At 42.6% G+C, this 20,257-nt stretch overlaps 1 protein-coding gene across 1 annotated transcript; it reads right to left on the reverse strand.

Annotated features, from left to right (window-relative positions):
* Positions 1 to 1,447: 1,447 nt before the first annotated feature.
* On the reverse strand, positions 1,448 to 19,182 carry CKMT2 (creatine kinase, mitochondrial 2). The gene is made up of 9 exons (XM_062018493.1): positions 19,031 to 19,182; positions 17,554 to 17,752; positions 15,698 to 15,793; positions 14,743 to 14,964; positions 12,830 to 12,915; positions 7,634 to 7,757; positions 5,782 to 5,916; positions 5,313 to 5,438; positions 1,448 to 1,567 (listed from the first exon to the last, which is right to left on the reverse strand). Exons 1-9 carry the CDS (start codon positions 19,180 to 19,182, stop codon positions 1,448 to 1,450), a joined length of 1,260 nt encoding a protein of 419 aa, XP_061874477.1.
* Between the last annotated feature and the right edge of the window lie 1,075 nt (positions 19,183 to 20,257).

The following is a 20,257-nucleotide window of genomic DNA, read 5'->3' on the forward strand; positions in this document are numbered from 1 at the left end:
CTTCTCAAGGGACTTTGCGGCAGGCTGGCATTGTACAGTAGATGTCAACCAAGAGGTTTCTGATGAGTGCTTCACTGAGGGAGTTCCTACCACATGAGAATTACACCAGCACTAACACATATTTTCTCAATGTTTTCTCAGAGTTTAGATTGCATGAGTTTCACAGACTGAATTAGTACTGCTCAAGGAGCTGCAGTGGACTCCAAACCACCAGTTTGGACACTGCTGGACTGTGTGTCCTAGACATGCCCATACCTACAGTAGAAATAGGCACCTCAGCAGCCTCATTTTCATGTCTACAGAAACATGAAACCTTTTCTGCTGATGCTACTCCCCACTCAACAGCAATAAAGACAGCACATTCATCAGAGCATGTTTCGGTTTTTTCTTCCCTGAGAACTAGTGTTTTCAACATGGTTCCTGTGAAACACTGAATATGTTTCAATATGCATAAAAGAAGGAATCGATGACACTGTTAGTGCCTACTATTTTTTATTTCACCAGGCTGCTCAGCATGTGGAATACTGGTGAGCACAGAGAGTGGCAGTACATCCTAAGGCACTTTGATGAGTGACAATTTGCTAAGCCTGTCTTGTTACCCTGAATCTGACAGCTGCAGGAGAAGGCTGGGACAGAACTGGGACAGGCCATGCTAGACAGGTTTATGTTGGATGCAGAATATCAGCAAATTAATTTGCCTGCTGACTTTTGGGCCAGCTTGCTGCAGCCGAAGGCCACAGGCCAGAAAGTATGCCTGAGAGAAACCGCAGAGAAGTGACCTAGTGAGTTCTTCAAGAGTGAAAAAGTCCGAGTGTTTGGGATGATACGGTAAAGAAGTTTGTGTGCAGAGCAGTCCTGGTCAAAGAAGAGACAGCTCCCATGCAGAGACACCATTGAGTTCCTGATGGTAGGTCAAGTGGTGGACTTCAGAGTCTGAAGGCACATGCAGCTGCCTGCTCAATGAACTTCTGGTGTCCAATCGTTGCTGAAAAAGCAGCAAGCACCTCACAGTGCCTGCCCCCTCAGGCTGATAGATTTTGGCTGCCTGGACCGACACTGAAAGAAGCGCTTCTGTGAATGAAAACTGGGTGCTTGGAGGAGGTGTTGCGAGTATGGCTGTAAGTATAAATGCAGGAGAGAATGAGAGATTTGTGCTTTTTGCATTAGTGAGGTGGTACTTTTCTTATCACCCAGCAAGAAAGCAAGTGAAGCAATTCCCAGAAAAAGTGTGTCCCAAGCTGGTTGTATTGGGTACATCCTAGTAAAGCAGTAAAGTAAAGCTAATAAAGAAGACTATCTTCTTCCAGTGCAGTCAGACATCTAAGCAGACAGAAGGTATCAGGTAGTGTTTTATTGCACAAGCTATTTATACAGAGATATACAGAGATACTTTTCTGTCAGAATGGCAGCCGTATTTTCTATCAGTCGACAGCTGTCAGCAGCAAGATCACTTCCTGACAAACTGAGGCAGCGGTGGTGGCACTTTGATGTCTTGACCTCTTTCCAGTTTCTTCTCACACTCAACTAGATAATTGACCCCGTCAATGACAATCTGGACTAGCTCCACCTACAACAAGAAGAGAATAATAGTAATAGAAGCTTTGGTTAATGCTGTTAAATGAGGAAGGGAAAATTTTCTTGTACTGCAACAACAACAGGTAAAGCTGTAAGTAAGGAGGGTCATGGCATGAGAGATCACACACCATTTGGCAGAGGGAGTATGAGTCATATTGGCCTAGCAGAAACCCATAGTAATTCCCTTCTTTTGGCTCTGAGTTTGGACTGACAGAAGAAGAAATTTTGAAATAGAATCCCAAAGTTACTTCCACCAAATTCTACTTCTACTCACTTGTTTACACATAAGTTAAGTGACCTCTTTCACGTGTGACCAGCGTGAGGGTGCAGGATCCTCCCCAGATGTTTGCTGGGAAGTGACATCTGGCACAGCTATGGATGCCTTTCAGATGTGTTCCCCACAGTCACGTATGAGGATGAGGAAACCAAAACAGCAGTGCTGGGGGTGCTTAGCATCTCCAAGAAGTACTTGCTGAAGTAGTAGATGCTTTTGCTATGTGTCCCCAACTCCCAAGCCCATACTGTTCCTGTGCTTACAGATGCATTTGTGTGAGCACAGAGTCAGATGAAAAATAATTGGGATGGTGGTACAAGGAAGGGAAGGCAGAGGATAATTGTCTTGCTTCAGAGCTCTGAATGCTGCTGGAGGCATGGAGTAGGACTCATTTCACATGGCAAGACTGAGAAAATGGCAGAACTGCTTGGTTGTCTGCAGACTTTTAGACTACCTGAGAAAGTTCATAAAACCTCAGTCTTGTACATCTTCACGGGCATGGCTCAGGACCGTACGTTCACCTGCAGATGACCATGATCCCTGCTGACATGATTTGTCTGATGTGGGGAAAGCCAGCTTATTGGCTTTGCTGAAGTGGTTTTGCCAAGCCCAGGACTCCTATCTGAAGCAAAGGTAGCCATCCTAAATTCATGCTGGTTCTACATCATCCGTCATTCCTTTGTTTTCTTGATTCATACTGACAGGACTGGCATTAGCTCCAGGCCCAGAGCAGCACCAAAATTTGCAGTTCTAGATGGCAGGAGGTAGTGATGTCTTTGTAATCTATTTCAAAATAGCTGAAGAGTACAAGATGCCTTGTCCCCAGCAGACTTTTTCCACAGGGAGTGAAATGTGAGGACAACAGGCCCTGTGGTAGTGTTAGCTAGCAAGCTATAGCACTGATTTTTCTTAATCTTCATGAATTGGTTCATTAGCAACCTTTAATGACTGGCTTGTTAAAACCAAATGCAAAGACTAATCCCATTTTCTCTTTATTGTGACAGTTGCTGCTTTTCAAGGGATTCGTATTTAGTATAAAGCATTTCAGTGGTTTAGCAGTTTATTTTATTGTCTTTTACAGACAAGCTGTGTTGTGAAATCAGAGGTCTGAATTTGCTGCCTTCAGGAGAAAAAGAATTTAAAATTAAGTTTGCATTGACCAGTAACTGAAGCAAAGCAAATTTACAAACAAATTTATCCTGCACCTTTGAGAACACAATTCAGTTCTGCAAACACATTTACCAGATGATGGAATTTATTTTATTATGTACTGAAAAAGATATGTCTCATAGTAAAACATTTCCATCCCCTTGGGTTTATCTTGTCTTATTTAGATTTCAGAGTCTTCAAGGTAGGAATTGTATCTTATCTATTGGCTTATCTTTTGACTCCTTGCTGTACAAGGCATCACTAGCTTCAGTGGAAGTGTCTGTATAATCAAAAATTTGTAGGCTTAGGCCATCTGTCAGTAGAACTCACAGTAATGAATTATGCCTTGTAATCCTTTTGTGTTATTAATATTATCTTAATATAAAGCACACATGATGGTGTTTCAGATATTAATAAATGTCTTTGTCACATACTGGTTTTGCAAATAATACAGCTTAATTGTCTTTCATTCATATTTATTTCAGTTTAGATACAGAGGAACATAGATGCCTGTGTGAAACTCAAGAATTTTAAATTTCTAATCCTCTGTCCAAATGCCTCTTGTCTATGAAAACATTTAAGAGTATGTCCAAACAAGAAAGCACAGTAGACCTGGCTTGGCTCTGTCCTGGTGCAGAAACCCCGTGGTGTGTGCAGAAGAGAAGCCAGCTGGCTGGCTGTGGAGCCACGTGAATCTAACTGTAACCCAGGTGCATCATCCCAGGGTTATATTCATGTTTGGAAAACCTACCAAGAGTCAGGCTGAACTCAGGTGCTGGGCTGCAATATCAAGACCAAACCACATCGATACCTAATCTGATAAAGTCTGTCAGTGCTGTGCTGTTCTGGGTAAGAACACCTTGATAACACACATTTCTTTGCAATCAGGTTTCAATTTGAAGCAAAGCCTCTAAGGTAATTAAAATTCTGCTGCTGGGCAAGCAGGCAAGCCTTTGAATCCTGACATCTATAATCCGGTTGGCATCTGAGCCCAAATTGCGTATTCCATTGCTAGTGGAGAAAAATTGTCCTTAGGAGACATCAGTCCCACCAGGGCCTGCCTAGCTGACCATAGCTGAGAGATTACAGGGCACAGCTGGTGGGTGAAACACATGTGTGACATAAGGTTTGAACCTCTGTTTCCTGTCTACCATCAGAGTGCTCAAATCACTGGACTTTGCAAGGAACATTGCAAGGTAAATTCTTGTCTCAGTTTTCTCAGTGTGGCCAAGGGTGAACACAATCATAGTCTCCATGAAGAAAGGGAAGATAAAGAAGTGGCTGAGGCAGAGCTAGAGGCTGCAACTCTTTGACACCTGTTTCTCCCCTGTCCTTAAGTAGATGTGCTCTTAAGTGCTGTTCTGCTTTACAAAATACTTAAATATGAAACTGGAATGAGGTCTGTGACCTGAGCCTCCCAGGAGACCAGCAGCATCACCAGGCTGTAGGGTCATTTCCACTCTCTGGCACAACAAATATTCATTCAAACTGAAATAGCTTCAAAACAAATGTCTGAAACAAACTCATCTCACTGTAGCCTACAATCAAACAAGGAGTGCTCAGAGCTGACAGTTAAATCTTTGCTCTCATTAAACCTAGCTCTCCCATGTTCTTTGCTCAGTGCCACATAGGAGACATGAAGATGACACTGACTCCTTCTCCTCAGTCATTAGGAGGAGAAAGGACTGGTCTTGTCGTGCTGTCAAGCTGTGGACAAAGTGCATGGCTCTGAGTACAAAAAGGAACATGACACCTTCAACCAATCCTGGTATCAGTGTCTGATTCCCTGAGTGAGTGATCACTGCTTCTTTCTGTAACATTTTGCAGCACGTCCAGCCGGTAACAGCCAATGTGCAGTAGCTAGCTCAGTTCCCAGCATACAACTGACATGTGTCTCAGCAGAGCACTGAGAGACTACTGCACTGCAGGGTCTACTGGACAACAATGTCATAGCTGGACAGTCCAGCAGGCAGGCAGGCAGGCCTACAAGTTTGTGCTGTGATGCTGAGAAACATCCTGAGGGATGTCTGGTACCAAAGCCAAACCTTTCCAACATGTATGTGTTCTCAATGGAGAGCCTCAGCATATGATGCAAGCAAGTCACATTCATGGAACGTTTTTCATTGCCGTAACAGGAATATTTGACAAGCACCCGATGCACGTTAATAATTTTTCTTTAAGTAGGCATTTCCATTGGACCAGATTCATCAGGAGTAAAAACTGACTTGGCTGGAGAGAATCCAGCCAGAGGGAGACTAAGTCATATCAGTGCAGATCTGAGCTCAAAAACAAGGTAAAAATCCCCACAGGTTACCTCTGAGCGACCCATGCGGTCCAGGTTGGAGATATCATAAATATCTGCTACAGCTGCCGTGTCCACTCCACCAGTGCCACGCTTTTGCAGACGCAGGTTCTCCAGGATTTTTGGAAACCTAGGGTCCTATTGGAAGAAACAGGTTTAAACTTTTTACCTTTTACCCTGTGTATTGTGCTCAGTCATTGCAATGCTATTATCCATGACTTAATAGCGTCTCCAGAAAGACAGGCAGAAATAGATGGTTATTACAGCCTGTCTTGGTAACTGTCTGCTGAGTAGGTTAATTTCCATGACAAATACAATAATTTGCAGAATAAAAGTGTGCTCGATTAGTGGTGCATTATCCCTGGGAACCTTGTTAAACATCTTGCTAACCTGCAGTCCCTGTCAGATGTCATTTTTCATTTGTTCTTTATAAATCAGAAGAGCTGACTTATGTCACTAGCCTTTTAAATGAATTAGGTACCTTGCTAAGCTTGGGCAGCTTAACATGGACTCCAGCACGCAAACCCGTTCCCAGGTTGGAAGGACAAGTGAGAACATATCCAAGACGCTCATTCCACATGAACTCCCAGCCCCGTTCTTTAATTAATCTTTCAACCTATGATGGCAAGAGAAAAAGAAAGGAAAAAGGAACGAACAGCATATAAATGTCTTATTTTAAGCTGCCTGCTTGTAGCTGAGATTCTTCTCACCATGTATCTACGTTGAAAATGAACTTCACTAGCACCAGTGGAACAGCATAAATTTACACACAAGTACAGTCTGATTTGGATCTGTTGCATATGCTTGCACTCATCAAGTATCAGGACCCACAGTGCATATTATAAGGATTTTGTCATTGTTTTCTCACAGCTGCTGGCTTGCAGAATCTGTCACACTATCATGCAGCTCCCTGTCATGGCGGTTTGGTATAGCCTTAGCCCATGAAACCATATCTTCACATAAGAATTACTGCTTTTGCTATGCATTTCTAACCGTGGTTATTTTTAGAGTAAGGTTGCAACACACAAGCCTAAAGGACTCAAATTCTATGAAGCCTACAAAAGGAGCTGGAGCTGAGTTTTGTATCATTTTCAAGGTGATAACATGACCCTCAGGGGAGGACATTTGACTTCTAAATGCCTAGAATTAGCAGCCACACTTCTGTTTTGAGGAGACAATACAACTTGCCTATAATGGTTATTAGTAGATCTCTGATCAGATTAGAAAGGAGAGTGAAATGGTTATTTACAGAAAAAATCATGAGGATTTGTTGACCTTTGAACAGGCTGGAATCCTGTTCACTCATCTACACTTGGACTTACTTCTGTGATCCAAATACAATTTCAATTCAGTTCTTCTCCAGAGGAGAATGAGATGCATAAACCAACTTATGCTCATAAAACCTCTGCAAATATAGGTGAATACTTCCATTCTGCAGAAGGATACAGAATAAAGGACTCTCCTAACATCATTCGTATATTGTGTGGGGACACCAGAATTGCTGGTGGGAAACTAGACTGAATTTCGTGCCTCAAACACCCACTCTGGCCATAGTTCTCAATACTATCCAACCAATAGGTTGGTTATCAGGTCCAGAGGTCTACATCTATTGAACTTGAGATAGGCACAGCGATAGAGGCAAAGCTGGGAGCAGCATCTGCAAGCCATGTCACCTGGGCCATCATCCTGCACGCTGTCCAGGCTCATAAGTATGCCTTGGAAACTTATCAGGTCCCAGTTAAATATCCCAGTGCTACAGAGGCAAATTTCATGTGCTTTTGTTTTCCTGTGTTTCCAAGCCCACTACATACTCCAGCTTCCCTATGGATACTCTGAACTTCCTCTGCTTGCACATTTAAGAGATTGTAGTTCCTTGCTGTCTCTACTTGGCCCTCCTTGCCTGGAGGCTGTGAAGTGGTATGAAAGGGCTTCACTTCTCAATTAGTTCCATACTTGGGGAGGATTTTCTGAGAGATTTTTCTCCAGAAACCCAGAGAAGTTGTTTTGCCAGGGGGAAATGAATGAAACAAGCAATCCATGACTGGCCCAATACATACTTCAAAATACGTACAAAAGTGCCATTTCTTTAGCCAGTCTATGCTTAAGGTTTTAATGGACAAGCTGCAAATACATTTATTTCTTTTTCCCTATATCTCAGATTGCAATTTGCCATGTTTCCTTCTTTAACTGCATTAGTGTGGGTTGCTATACAGATTGGTGTTACTTCATTTTGTTGCTCCTGGGGATGTCAATTCAGTATGGACCATAGTAAGCAGTGTTGACAACAGACCAACAATAAACAAACAGGAATAATGAACTAGTTGAGATACTACCTCTTTCAAACCACGGCAAAATCTTTCAAACACCCTTTTCATGTTACCACCTTTCTCCATGGAGATCACCCTGGTGTGGTCTTCTTCATTAATCCAGATGAGAAACGTCTTGTCATTGTTATGCCTTGATTGAGAGGAGGGGAAAAAAAGAATATCTTTAAAAAGACAAGCCTTGAACCATAATTCTCAGTATCCTTAGTTTTGTTACTGTCTTCAGGGCTATGGATATGTTAAATGTGGGAAAATAGCACATGCTGCCATGGTGCTGTGTGAGAAAAAACATGATGTCCTTGAGTATGAGCACAGCTGGAAGGTGCAGCAAAGGGAGAAATCAAGCTCTGCATGCTCAGTCACTGGGGACAATTTTTACTGTGCTTAGAGAGCTGTGCAGCTAGGACAAAAAGCTAGCATTTACATGCTTCTAGGGGCCAAGCAACATGTCTTTGCTTAACTGTATTCTCAACTCACCCAGTGCCCTCTCTATAACTTGTTAGCACTGCATCGCCACATCAGTCATTTGTCCAAGGACACGTTGCTTCTGGACACTGTATTAGTGATACTGGCTTGTCAGTCAAGTAAAAATGCCTGCAGATACCTACTCTTGCTTCAGACAGACCAGTTGTGGATGGATTTATTAAGTGCAGGTTCAATCCTGAGGTAATTTTTCTTATCTTTTTGTCCACTTTCTCTGTCTCCTACTATAGCCTTGCTACTGCGCGTAGAAAGTGATTGGTGGGATCAGACTTATTCATACAAACAGTAGACTGTTACCGGGTTTGAAACACATGAAGTATGAAAGTTCAAATTCACTGAAAGCCTGACTGTTAGCTGATCTTTTAACGCATCTCTCTCTTTGGGGTTTTTTCACTTCCAGTTTGCCAGTGCAGCACTGAGCATGTTGAACAGCCTGTGCTCTGACATTTTGGTCACCCAAGGTCCGGTTACCTCGCCCTCTGTCACATACAAATATGATCAGGAGAGAGTTTCCAAATAGTCTGAGGTTGGCCTGATTCACATCTCCCTTGAATTAAGTAACTTTGCCCATTGCTTTAAGGATTCACTCTCACAGAGTGAGGCCATACCGAGTGCATTTAAACTGTGCTGTTGCCACCAGTGATGTCCACAATAAGGACAGGATTGTGATCATCATAAGCAAAATAATTTCCAGAATGTGTACTCTTTTTGACAACATTGTTTTTTGGTAAGAGAAAGGCAGGTTTTCCAAATGCAGCTTACTGAAATATTTTTGATCATACTATTTTTTTTCCAGTCTGCCTGATAATTTCACTTGTACAACAAGCTGAAAAACAGGTCTGTTTTATTCAGGAGATCCCTGTATAGTAATTATATTGTTGCTACTTCTGCTCTTTGTCTGCAGAAGCAATGAATGAGATGCCTCAGCTTTATGCTTTTCCTCTTCCTCAGGTTTAGATGAGGACCTTAGAACTAATCTGAAGGTTGATGAATTTCAAAAATCCTCACAGATTTCCAGCAGGTCATCAGGTTTCACAGGTTCACCTGCTCCCAAATAGAAATCAGGTTTAACTCATTGCAGTAATACCAGCTGTGCTTCTGAACACAAACCAGTATTGTCAGACACTGCTTGGAAAACAGTTGTGGTTTTTCCACAGAGGTCCATCCTCCCTGAAATTCCTGAACCCATCTAGGGCAAGGAGGTAGGCTAGATGATTCCCCAGAATCCTTTTTAGCCCTTTTTTCTTCTTTTTTTCAGAATTAAAGCATCTGGTAATACCTAGAAATACACCAGGATGGATGCAGATGCTATGTACTCACTGCACTGCTGACCTCATCCTCTGCTAGTGCATGTGTGTACTGATCTCAGAGCTGTTATCCCTTTCCCTCTGCAGAAAGTATCGTATTTGCCTGTACACCAATGCACGCAGCCGGGAGAATAAGCAGGAGGAACTGGAGATGTGGATACAGATACAGGACCATGACCTCATTACAGCTCACATGACTGAAGCACTGCCATGAAGCCTATCTGTTTTTCAGGAGAGACAGGTAGGGGAGTAGAGTTGCTCTCTATGTGAGAGAACAATTAGAGTACATTGAGCTCTGCCTGCATGAGGTGACGGGTGGGTTGAATGTTTGTAGGCAAGAATTAAGGGGCAGGGTAGTGTGACCACCTGATGAGGAAGAGGAAGTGAATGGGACCTTCTACAATCAGCTGAGAGCTGCCTCACAGTCACAATCACTGGTCCTCATGGGGGTCTTCAACCACCCTGATATTTGTGGGTAGAGCCACTCAGCCAAGTGCACACAGTCCAGGAGGTTCCTAGAGAATATTAATGACAATGTCCTGTCACAGGTGGTTGAGGAACCAACAAGGAGGAGTGTGCTGCTGGACCTGGTACTGATGAATAAGGAGGGTCTGGTTGGGGATGTGAAGGCTGGAGGCAACCCGGGCTGCAGCGACCATGACATGGTGGAGTTCAAGATCATCTGTGGAAGAAGCACGACAGCAAGCAGCATTGTAACCCTGGACTTCAGGTGAGATGACTTTGGCCTCTTCAAAGACCTGCTTGGAGGGATCTCATGGGATAGGATTCTCGATGGTAGGAGTGCCCAAGAAAGCTGATCGATCTTCAAGTGCCACTTCTTCTAAGCCCAAGATCAGTGTATCCTCATATGTAGAAAAGCAGGAAAAAGAAGCAAGAGGCCTACATGGATAAAAAAGAACTACTGGACCTACTACAGAGAAAGAAAGAAATCTATGTAAGGTGGAAAAAGGGCCTAGTTGTTTGGGGAAGGCCAAAGTCCTTTTGGAACTAAACCTGGCAAAGGAAGTAAAAGAAAACAAGAAGGACTTTTTCAAATACATCAGCAGCAAAAGGACAATTAGGAAGAATGTGAATCTGATGATTAAAAAAAAGAGTTTATCCTGGTGACAGAAGATGCAGAGAACTACTGAATGCCTTCTTTACCTCATTCTTTTCTGCCAAGACTTCTGGCCCTCAGGAAGCCCAGTTCCTGGAGGACAGTAGGACAGTTGGGAGAAAAGAAGACTTTGCCTTGGTGGATGATGATGAGGTTAGAGACCTCTTGAGCAAGCTTAACACCCATAAATCTATGGGACCTGATGGGATGAACCCACGAGTGCTGAGGGAGCTGGCTGATGTTGTTTCTAAGTCCCTTTCCACCATTTTTGAACAATTGTGGAGGACAGGTGAGGTGCCTGAGGACTGGAGGAAGGCCAATGTCACTCCAGTATTCAAAAAAGGGAAGAAGGAGGACTCAGGAAACTACAGGCTGGTCAGCCTCACCTCCATCACTGGAAAGGTGATGGAACAACTCATCCTGGATACCATCTCAATAGACATGAAGGAAAAGATGGTTATGAGGGATGTCAACACAGAGCCACCAAGGGGAAATCCTGCTTGACCAACCTGATAGCCTTCTATGAGGGCATTAGTGGCTGGCTAGATGAGGGGACAGCAGCAGATGTCATCTACCTTGACTTCAGCAAGGCTTTTGACACTGTCTCCCACAACATCCTTGTCAGAAAACTCAAGCAGTGTGGCTTGGATGAGTGGACTGTGAGATGGATCGAGAACTGGCTGAATGACAGAGTACAGATGGTAGTGATCAGTGGAGCTGAGTCAAGTTGGAGGCCTGTGGCCAGTGGAGTTCCACGGGGATGGGTTCTAGGGCCAGTCTTGTTCAACATCTTCATCAACCACCTGGATGAGGGGACAGAGTGTACCCTCAGCAGGTTCCCTGATGGCACCAAACTGGGAGGACTGGCTGATTCCCCAGAAGGCTGTGCTGCCATTCAGCGGGATCCCAGTCAGCTTGAGAGTTGGGGGCAGAGAGGAACCTCCTGAGGTTCAACAAGCACAAGTGCAGAGTCCTGCACCTGGGGAGGAGCAACCCCATGCACCAGTGCAGGCTGGGGATTGACCTGCTGGAGAGCAGCTCTGCAGAGAGAGACCTGGGAGTCCTGATTCATAATAAACTAAATATGAGCCAGCAATGTGCCCTCGTGGCCAAGAAGGCCAATGGTGTCCTGGGATGCATCAAGAAGAGTGTGGCCAGCAAGTCGAGGGAGGTTCTTCTCCCTCTCTCCCTGCCCTGGTGAGACCTCATCTGGAGTCTTCAGTTCTGGGCTCCTCAGCTCAAGAGGGACAGGGAATTTCTGGAGAGAGTCCAGCACAGGGCCACCAAGATGATCAGGGAACTGGAGCATCTTTTGTATGAGGAAAGGCTATGGGAACTGGGAGTATTCAGCCTGGAGAAGAAGAGACTTGGGGGGACCTCATTAATACAGGTATTTGAAAGGTACACATGAAGAGGTTGAGACAACACTTTTTTCTGTATTGTCCAGTGAGAAGACAAGGGGTAATGGACAAAAGCTGGGACACAAAAAGTTCCACTTAAGGAAAAACTATTTTACTCTGAGGGTGAGGCAGCCCTGGCACAGGCTGCCCAGGGAGGGTGTGGAATCTTCTTCTTTAGAGGTTTTTAAAACCTGCCTGGACATATTCCTGAGTGACCTGATCTAGGTGATCCTGTTTGAGTAGAGGGGTTGGACTAAATAATCTTTAGAGGTCCCTTCCAAACACTACCATTCTGTGACTCTGATTATATGACAATATATTCTGTGTTATGAAAGTGGGAACAGGCTTAGACCAAAATAGAAAATTCATCTTCTGTCTATCTTTTGTCCAGTTCGTTTGGAAAGAAAGGATTAGTTTCAGCTCTGGGAATTAAAATAACACTGTCACTTGATAGGGAGGAGGGGGACAGTATTTTAAAATGCATTGTCCTGCAGCTGATGGCCAGTGATTCCTAGCTTACACCATGGCTACAATCTGGTGATAGAGCTGCTTTTGTAACCTCAGCTCTGCTGAATGTATGGTGACTCCTGGGCTTTTTCCAAAACCAAATTTTAATCTGGAAATAGAGAAAATGGAGATAAAAAACAGAGAAGGAGTCATATCTGTGATGCTGTGTTGTGTGGATGATATTAGTGATGGCTTCTTGAATATAAAGATCTTACCCGTTCTGTTGTTCTGTTGTTAAATTAAGCAAGCAAAGTTTGAGTTTTTTTCTTTTTAAAGCAAACTGACCATGCTGTGAGTATGGGGATAGAGTGACTGGAAGGTTAGGACAAGCAGGGAGATTTGTAACAATATTTAAACCTCGACACAAGCTTCTGCATGTCACACAACATACCAGATTCCTCTGGCATCTGGCCAGTCACGTGCCATCCCAGCGCATGTTAGCAAAGGAGACACTGGCTTATCAAAGAGAAAATGATCCTGCATACCAAAATGGGGTCAAAGGGAGAAAGAGAGAGAGAAAACAAAATTAAAGTTTATTCAAGGAAGCAATGTAACTCTCTCTAATACCTTTATGTGAAGGTAATCAATGTACAAGTAAATCACATAGGACAGCTTGTGAATCTGGTTCTGTCTGCTGAAAACAAAAAGCACTTTACCCAGGTGGTTTTCATGAGATTTGCAGATTTGCACTGACATTGGTAATTTGACCATGTTTTGCCAAAACCTTTCAAATATAGGGAGGAATTGGAGGTAGGGACCTAATACACTGGGAGGTACTCTGAGAGACCTGACTGCTAGCACTAGAGGTTTTTCTGCATACAGACATATTTCAGTGCAGTAGAAGGCAACAAGATCTTAAAGATTGAAAAAAAAAAAATAAAAATGCTAGTTCTGAAAAGATATTTCTCCAGCACAGAGATTTAGTAATTTATTCTGAGCAAGAAGTCAAGGTAGAAATTCAGTCAATGCTAAGCTTGACCTTTTGGAATCATTGACTTGTTCTGTTCCTTAACAGGATGCTATTTCTGATTTAATAAATGTAACACTTGCTGTGCCACCAACTTGTCATATTCCAGATTATTTAGATTTTCTTTTCAAATGAGGTGAGGCTTTTTTCCCCAAAGGAAACAAGTACATGATTTTCATCTATGTGCTGAAAAATTATTAGTTCTTACTTCCTTATTAAAGGCTTGAGAAAAGTCTGATACCATAGAGGTTCCTAAAATGCTGGAGGAGGTTAGCAACAGTATGAGTTAAAGATGGAATCTGAGGTTACAACATTCAATGCCCTGATTTCTAAAAATTTTCGTTACCATAAATCCAAGCAAAACAAAGTAAATGTTGAATCAGTGAAGCCTATTCCACTTCCCAAAGCACTTAGCCTTAAGCCAGGAGGGAGTTATATTCTCCACTCTCCTATTTTGACCTCTAGTTTCTGAGGAACTCTCTCCTGCTGAAAAAGACAATGAAATAAAACCTACAATAAGTCATCAACATCTTGTCGATAAACATACTACCAAAGATATTCAACTGAAAAACATTACAATGACCTTACATTAATTCTTAACTCCTTGTTAACCCAGACTGAGACATCTAGTTCCACGGTTATAGTTATGTTTCTTCATCAGCTCCCTTTTGGTTGGTGTTATGGATTAATGTGCTGTGAATAAAGCTAACAGTGCAGAGCCATTCCTTGGGATATTTAAAATGCACGTTCAAGGTTTGTTTGATGTCACATATTGTGACAAAATCCATGATGAAAATTCTTGTGTTTCCATCTGTGTGACAATGAAAACTCTCATTATAGGCCTGATCCTCCAAGTCCTTAAATGCAGTTACAGGCCTGGGAAAAGATCACCTGGGTGCAGTTGACTACAGCTGTTCCTCAGAAATTAGAATCAATGTGGTTTTGACATAAAGAAGTTATAATCCAAGCCCCCCACCCCAATGATCTACAATACAGATAATACATAATGTTCATCTCATTTTTAGTAAGAGTGGTTATTAACAGGTAAAAGAACAAACTTTGCACAAGGAAATGACTAAGAAAAAGTCCTGAATTTACTTCATTATTTGTCTAAAGAGGCAGCAGCAGCCACGTGTGCTCAACATTTTGGACCTGCATAGTTATGTACTTAAACAAAACGTAGACCCTGGATGATTTGCCATTACATTAAAAATATTGAGAGGCTGTGACAAATACTGTGTTGATACTGTGATTATCCTCTTTAGCTAGAGAGAAAGATGAAGATTAAGAAAAATGGGAGTAAATGAAGGTGGTGTCAGCACTGGAGCTAAACTTACATCAATAAGCTGCTGCTGATCCTTCTCAGTCATATTGGTCAAGCTGTAGTACTTTCCAGAGAGGTCTCCTTTCAGCCCAGCAAGCGCGTTCACCACAACATTCTCCACTTCTCTTCGCTCTGCTCTGCTGCAGGCAGGAGGGAGGCTGAGGCCTCGAATACTGCGGCCAGTCCGCACTCGTGATGAGAGGACATAGCGCTCATCAAATTGACCATGGGTGATCTGAAGAAAGAATTATTTACTAGTTAACACACATCCCCATCTCGTGGTCTATTATTAAAAAAACAAATACCATTGTACAAAAAGAGGGGCATCTTTCTGTCCTGATATGATGACCTTTCCATGCGATCATGAATACTCAGGATATAAGAAGCCCCTTGGAGTTCCAGACACCAGGAGTTTTTAGAAACAACGTGTTTATTTGACTGGATGAACATGACAGAATAACCAGCTAGTTCTTCATGGTCTCAAAATATGAAGAAATCTGTATGGCTTTTTAAAACATGGATATGGGCAGAGACAGGGGGACAGGTAAGGAAGATCCTTTGAAAGAGGAAAGACCCAAAAGGTGCTAAACGACAGTGTAGTTGAGCTATGAAGGAAATCATAAGCAAGAAGTAAAATCTGCTTTCATATATGTGAGTATATTGGAGTCAGCTTCTGCTTTCATTCAGCCCTTATTCATGTGATTATCTGTAAACTCATGAACAGACTCACAGTTTCAAGTGAGATTGTGGCCCAAATGCTTAATTCAGTTGGACTGATCCCCCTCTTATGATCAAGGCAGGGGTGCAGCTATCCTGCTGACAGAGCCATGAGCGGTATCCTGCTTTCCTTAACCCTAAAATTAGGTACTTTGGAGTTAAATCAGGACAACATACTATTGCATTGACTGTTATCACTGTTAGAAGCAGCACTGAGCTTTCATTGTCTCATTATTTTATTTCAATCCTACCTTGGATGCATCCAGGTCCGTGTGATGTTTCATTGTTCGTGGATCATAGCCATTATGTCTTGCTTTAATGACAGGGTCAAAAATCTCAGCAAACACCTATGGAGTCAAGAGAATCTATAAAGGGTCTACAGCATCATAGAAACACTTCAATGCACCAGCTTCAGCCATTGGAGAAGTCTCCAGGCTCCTAGGTGACAGATGTAAAGGGAGCTTTGCAAGTGCAGATAGGAATAAATATGAAAAGAGGAGGTGCTTTTGACTCAAACAGTGCTCTATAGTGGTTACTTGTCTTCACAAGAGAAAGTGCAATTGCACCTTACTTAAGTGACAAGCTTATTCTAGTTACCACAGACAAGTGCTGGATGTGGTGGCAACCAGATTAAGTTTCAGAATATATTTCTAACTAGAACACACTGAGAGTCCTGTGGCAGCTTGCCTCTTGGGTTTAGATCATGCAGGAATACCCTATGTCTTCCTTGCCATGGGGTACTAGTCCTAGTTAGAGCAACTTGGCTCAGGTATGTCAACACTCATCACAACCACACCTTCATGAACATGAGGAGCAGTGGCAGAGGCACATCTAAATGAGTAAACTGAACCAGAGTAGTTGACAGCGAAGAAATTCTTCCTTGGAACCTCTTATGTTCCAGCTTATACCTATTGCCCCTTGTCCTGTCATTGGACATCACTGAAAAGACCCTGGCTCTATCCTCCTGACGCTCACCCTCTACATATCTGCAAACATTAATGAGGTCGCCCCTCTGTCTCCTCTTCAACAAGCTAAAGAGCCCCAACACCCTCAGCCTTTCATCGTAAGGGAGATGCTCCTTCATCATCTTTGTGGTCCTGCACTGAACTCTCTTCAGCAGCTCCCTGTCCCTCTTGAACTGAGGGGCCCAAAACTGGACACACCACTCCAGATGCAGTCTCATGAAGGCAAAATAGAGGGGGAGGAGAAACCCTCTTGGCCTATTACCCACACCCCCTCTAATACACCCCAGGATGCCATTGGCCCTCCTGGCCACGAGGGCACATTGCTGGCTCATGCTCATCCTGTTGTTCACCAAGACCCCCAGGTCCCTTTCCCCTACACTACTCTCTAACAGTTCATTCCCCAGGTTGTCTGGCAGGCGGGTTGGAATAGATGATCTTTTGAGGTCCTTTCCAGCCCTTAAGATTCTGTGATTCTGTGGTAGGCCAGAATGTCAGATGTCCCAGTCTATGCTCAGCAGTCCAGGGTTTGGGATACTGTTAGGACACTGTATACTTCTAGGTACATTGCGGGAAGACTGAAGGAATCAAACTACAGAGATCAATAAAAATAAGGAGTTTCTTATTTCTTCTTCTCCTCATCCCAGTGTTAAATAAACCTGTCCATTCTAATATTGTCTGTCTTCAGTTTTCATCATGATCCAAAAGCTGTGGCTTAATGATGTCTGGCACTTCCCAGAAGATATTTTTGTTTCATTTCTGTCTGTTCCACAGTATAATTTACACTTTACCTTTATTTTGTGTGTCTCAGGCTTGAACAGTTTTGCTGTAAACTAAGTTTAGTTATAGGAATCAGGACAGCTGTCGGAGGCAGATAGCAGCTGCTCTCAAGCATGTACACCTTATTAACTTCAGTTGCATCAAGGAGGGCACCTCTCTGCAGTAATGCCTCATGTTCTTGCATTTTCTGATGTGGAAAAGCTGGAAAGACACTATTTTTGATGCAGATGACTTGCCTCTTATGTACTGTCTGGGACACATCATAGGAGCGCACACCTTACTAGGAATCTGTCTGGATCTAACGAGGTCTTACAAAAATGCCAGAAAAACTGAACCAAAGATGACATATTGTGGAAACATTTTACCTCATAGGATTCTTCATCACCTGCAACCATGCCCACAGTTTTAATGAAAGGGTGGCCAGGATTGTCAACCCCAGTTTGAATGCACTGGTCCAGGGTGTAGCCATTGGGAGTCATCTTGTCCCTTAGCCGAGAGTAAATGGCTGGTGTGAGGCACTCAGCCATGCAGTTGTTATGCTTGCGGAGATCAGGATAGTCTGCACTGAAGAGAAGAATCACAAGCAATTAACATGACACCTTTGAAGAGTAATCCTTGCTAGCTTATGACGCTATTAAAGGGATCACAAGACAGTGAGTACACAGCATGGTTTAAAAGTATAATTAGCTCTTGGTTTATATGTTGCATTGAATTTTAGGAAGAGAAGAAGATTTAGGCCATTGAAAGTAGCCCATGTTGTATACTGGTGGGCCACCATACCAACAGGCAATTACAGCTGTAATTCCTGCTGCTTTGGGCTGTCAGGAAAATAAATACTAATGAGCTCTCCAAGTGTGCTAAGCCCTGTTAAATCCCTACTGGGACACTCATCTGGAAATAAAAGAGCTCTAACATTGTTTTATCCAAGTATGACATGAATTAAGTTTAGCTGAAGAAATTCTCTGTAATTTGCAGCCCAGGTGCTCTCACAGCTTCATGGACTGCAGTGGGACTGTGATCTTTTTCAGCTGGGAAGCTCATCCTTCTACAATGTTAACATTTGCTTTAATAATTAGTATGTGACTAGTAAAAATTCTTTACAGAAAGATATGTGGTGTACTAAGCCAGGGAAAATAAATATGTTGTGCTCTAGCAAGGTATTCTTGCAACAGAGTCAGACCACATCTGCCTTCTAGTGGGGATGATTTGCTTTATGCACAACTATTATTTCTATAACAATATATTTTAACTAGGATACTATTCACAGCTATGTTGTTTTTCACAAGTATGACCAGCAAAGTCAATCTACATAGAAGAAGTTTCTGATCATCAGCTGCCCAGGTGGTAACAGGCTTAGGAATATTTTGAGCACAGCAGCTACACAGGAGATTTCTTTCCCACTTCCATGATGAAAATATTTTCATGTTGCCTAACAGTAGAATCTGTACAGCCAGCCAGTCTAATAGACTGAGCTTCAAAGCATTTTATACCTGATGAGGTAAAATAAGGACTAATATGGTTCATTGCCTAAAATTTGAAACATTTCTTAGGCTTGTCATTGTTTTGCAAAGGGTTTTCTTGGATGTTGATACTATCTCACATCCCTGCTTTGTGGTCTTGAAGGCCATTGTTGGTGTCACCTAAAACTGAGATTATGAATTAGATGTGTTCGCTTTAAGATCACAGAGCCCACAGACAGACACGTAGCTGGTGTGGCTATATGAGAATTCTGCAGCTCTGACAGGGATCTTTCTCCTCCAAAGCATTAAATGTTACTTGTGTCCCAGTTAATGGGCTGCCATGCCCAGCCAACTAACCAACCACCCAGCCCTAAGTCCTTACCTCGGAGGGAAGAGCTTTCGTTTTTCATGAACAGCAGCCTTCACATTTTGCTGGTTGAGGAGGTACCCAGTGGTTAGCACCCCCGTGCCTGCGGCTGCAAAGAGTGCAGCGGTTGTACGGCCAGCCAGGAGACGGCAGAAGGTGCTAGCCATTCCTCTCGAGGATACGGTGTCTGGAAGAGAAGACAGCCCAATGTCAACCCACAAGTCTTCATGCTGTGCTAGACCCTCACTTTAAATGTAAGAGAAGAAATTTGGGTTTATTGTAGATTTGCTTTTATGTACTGTGTTCAGAAAAGTGGTTAGTATTTACATGTGTTATCTACAAATGTGGGTTTTTTCTGTTTAATTCTACTGGGATTCTGTCTGGAGTATAGGAAATATCTAAGTCTAGCAGAGAAAAATGGCATGTTCCATGAAAGTCTGAGGAAGACAATGCATACTTTTTCTTCCAAGAATCCAAATCTGACTCGTATAGGCAGTGACGGTGAGTTTCTCAGGAAGATATAATTCCTGTTCAAATAAAGGACACAAATTCCAATTTGTGTCTTCTTAAAATTGGAGTCTGGTAAATCACCCTTGGGAAATGGGCATCGAAGGCTTACAAGAAAACGTGACCTTTCTCACAGGATATGCTGCCTTCATTGTTTTTTCAAAGATTTACAAAACCCAGAATTGTTTATGCAATCTCTTCACCATTCTTTCAGAGGTTAAACTAAATATGTCAAAGCATTTGGTTTTATTTTCAGTGAACAAAGTGTTCTAATTTCAAAAAATTTTACAGTAAATATGGATTAGTTGCCCCAAACCCTGTACTTGACCTTTTCCACTCCTGTCTAAAGACAAATGCAATGTTGCATCTGTATCTTCTCTCTTGGTAAAAACATCTCATCTGCTTGCATTGTTTTCTGTTGCAAATCAATACTTTAGTCACATGTGAGATGAGAAACACAGATGTATTTCAAGTTTAACAATCATTTGTTTAATATTTAAACAATTTTATACTGGAATTCTGCTATTTTGTCTCCTCCCTGGTTTTGAAAGCAATGTACATTTTTCTAACTTTCCTTCTAGAGAAGGGTGCTGATTGACAGACATTTCAGTATTTTTTCACTGAAAGAATTTCCCTAAAACAGAAAAGGGTAGAGACTACACAAGCAGGGCGATATTTTTTCCCCCAGCAGGATGGCACTGCAATTTCCTCAGTTGTTTTGAGTGCAAGAATTAG

Source organism: Colius striatus, chromosome Z (genome assembly GCF_028858725.1).
Source record: "Colius striatus isolate bColStr4 chromosome Z, bColStr4.1.hap1, whole genome shotgun sequence".
Classification (NCBI taxonomy): Eukaryota; Metazoa; Chordata; class Aves; order Coliiformes; family Coliidae; genus Colius; species Colius striatus.

What these genes read in the sequence shown, in the direction of transcription:
- CKMT2 (XM_062018493.1), bottom strand. Translation starts at nt 19,182, where the DNA reads ATGGCTAGCACCTTCTGCCGTCTCCTGGCTGGCCGTACAACCGCTGCA. An exon ending in GTGATGAAGAATCCTATGAG is followed by an intron (nt 15,794 to 17,553) that starts GTAAAATGTTTC and finishes TTGACTCCATAG; the next exon opens with GTGTTTGCTGAGATTTTTGA. An exon ending in CGGACCTGGATGCATCCAAG is followed by an intron (nt 14,965 to 15,697) that starts GTAGGATTGAAA and finishes TTCTTTCTTCAG; the next exon opens with ATCACCCATGGTCAATTTGA.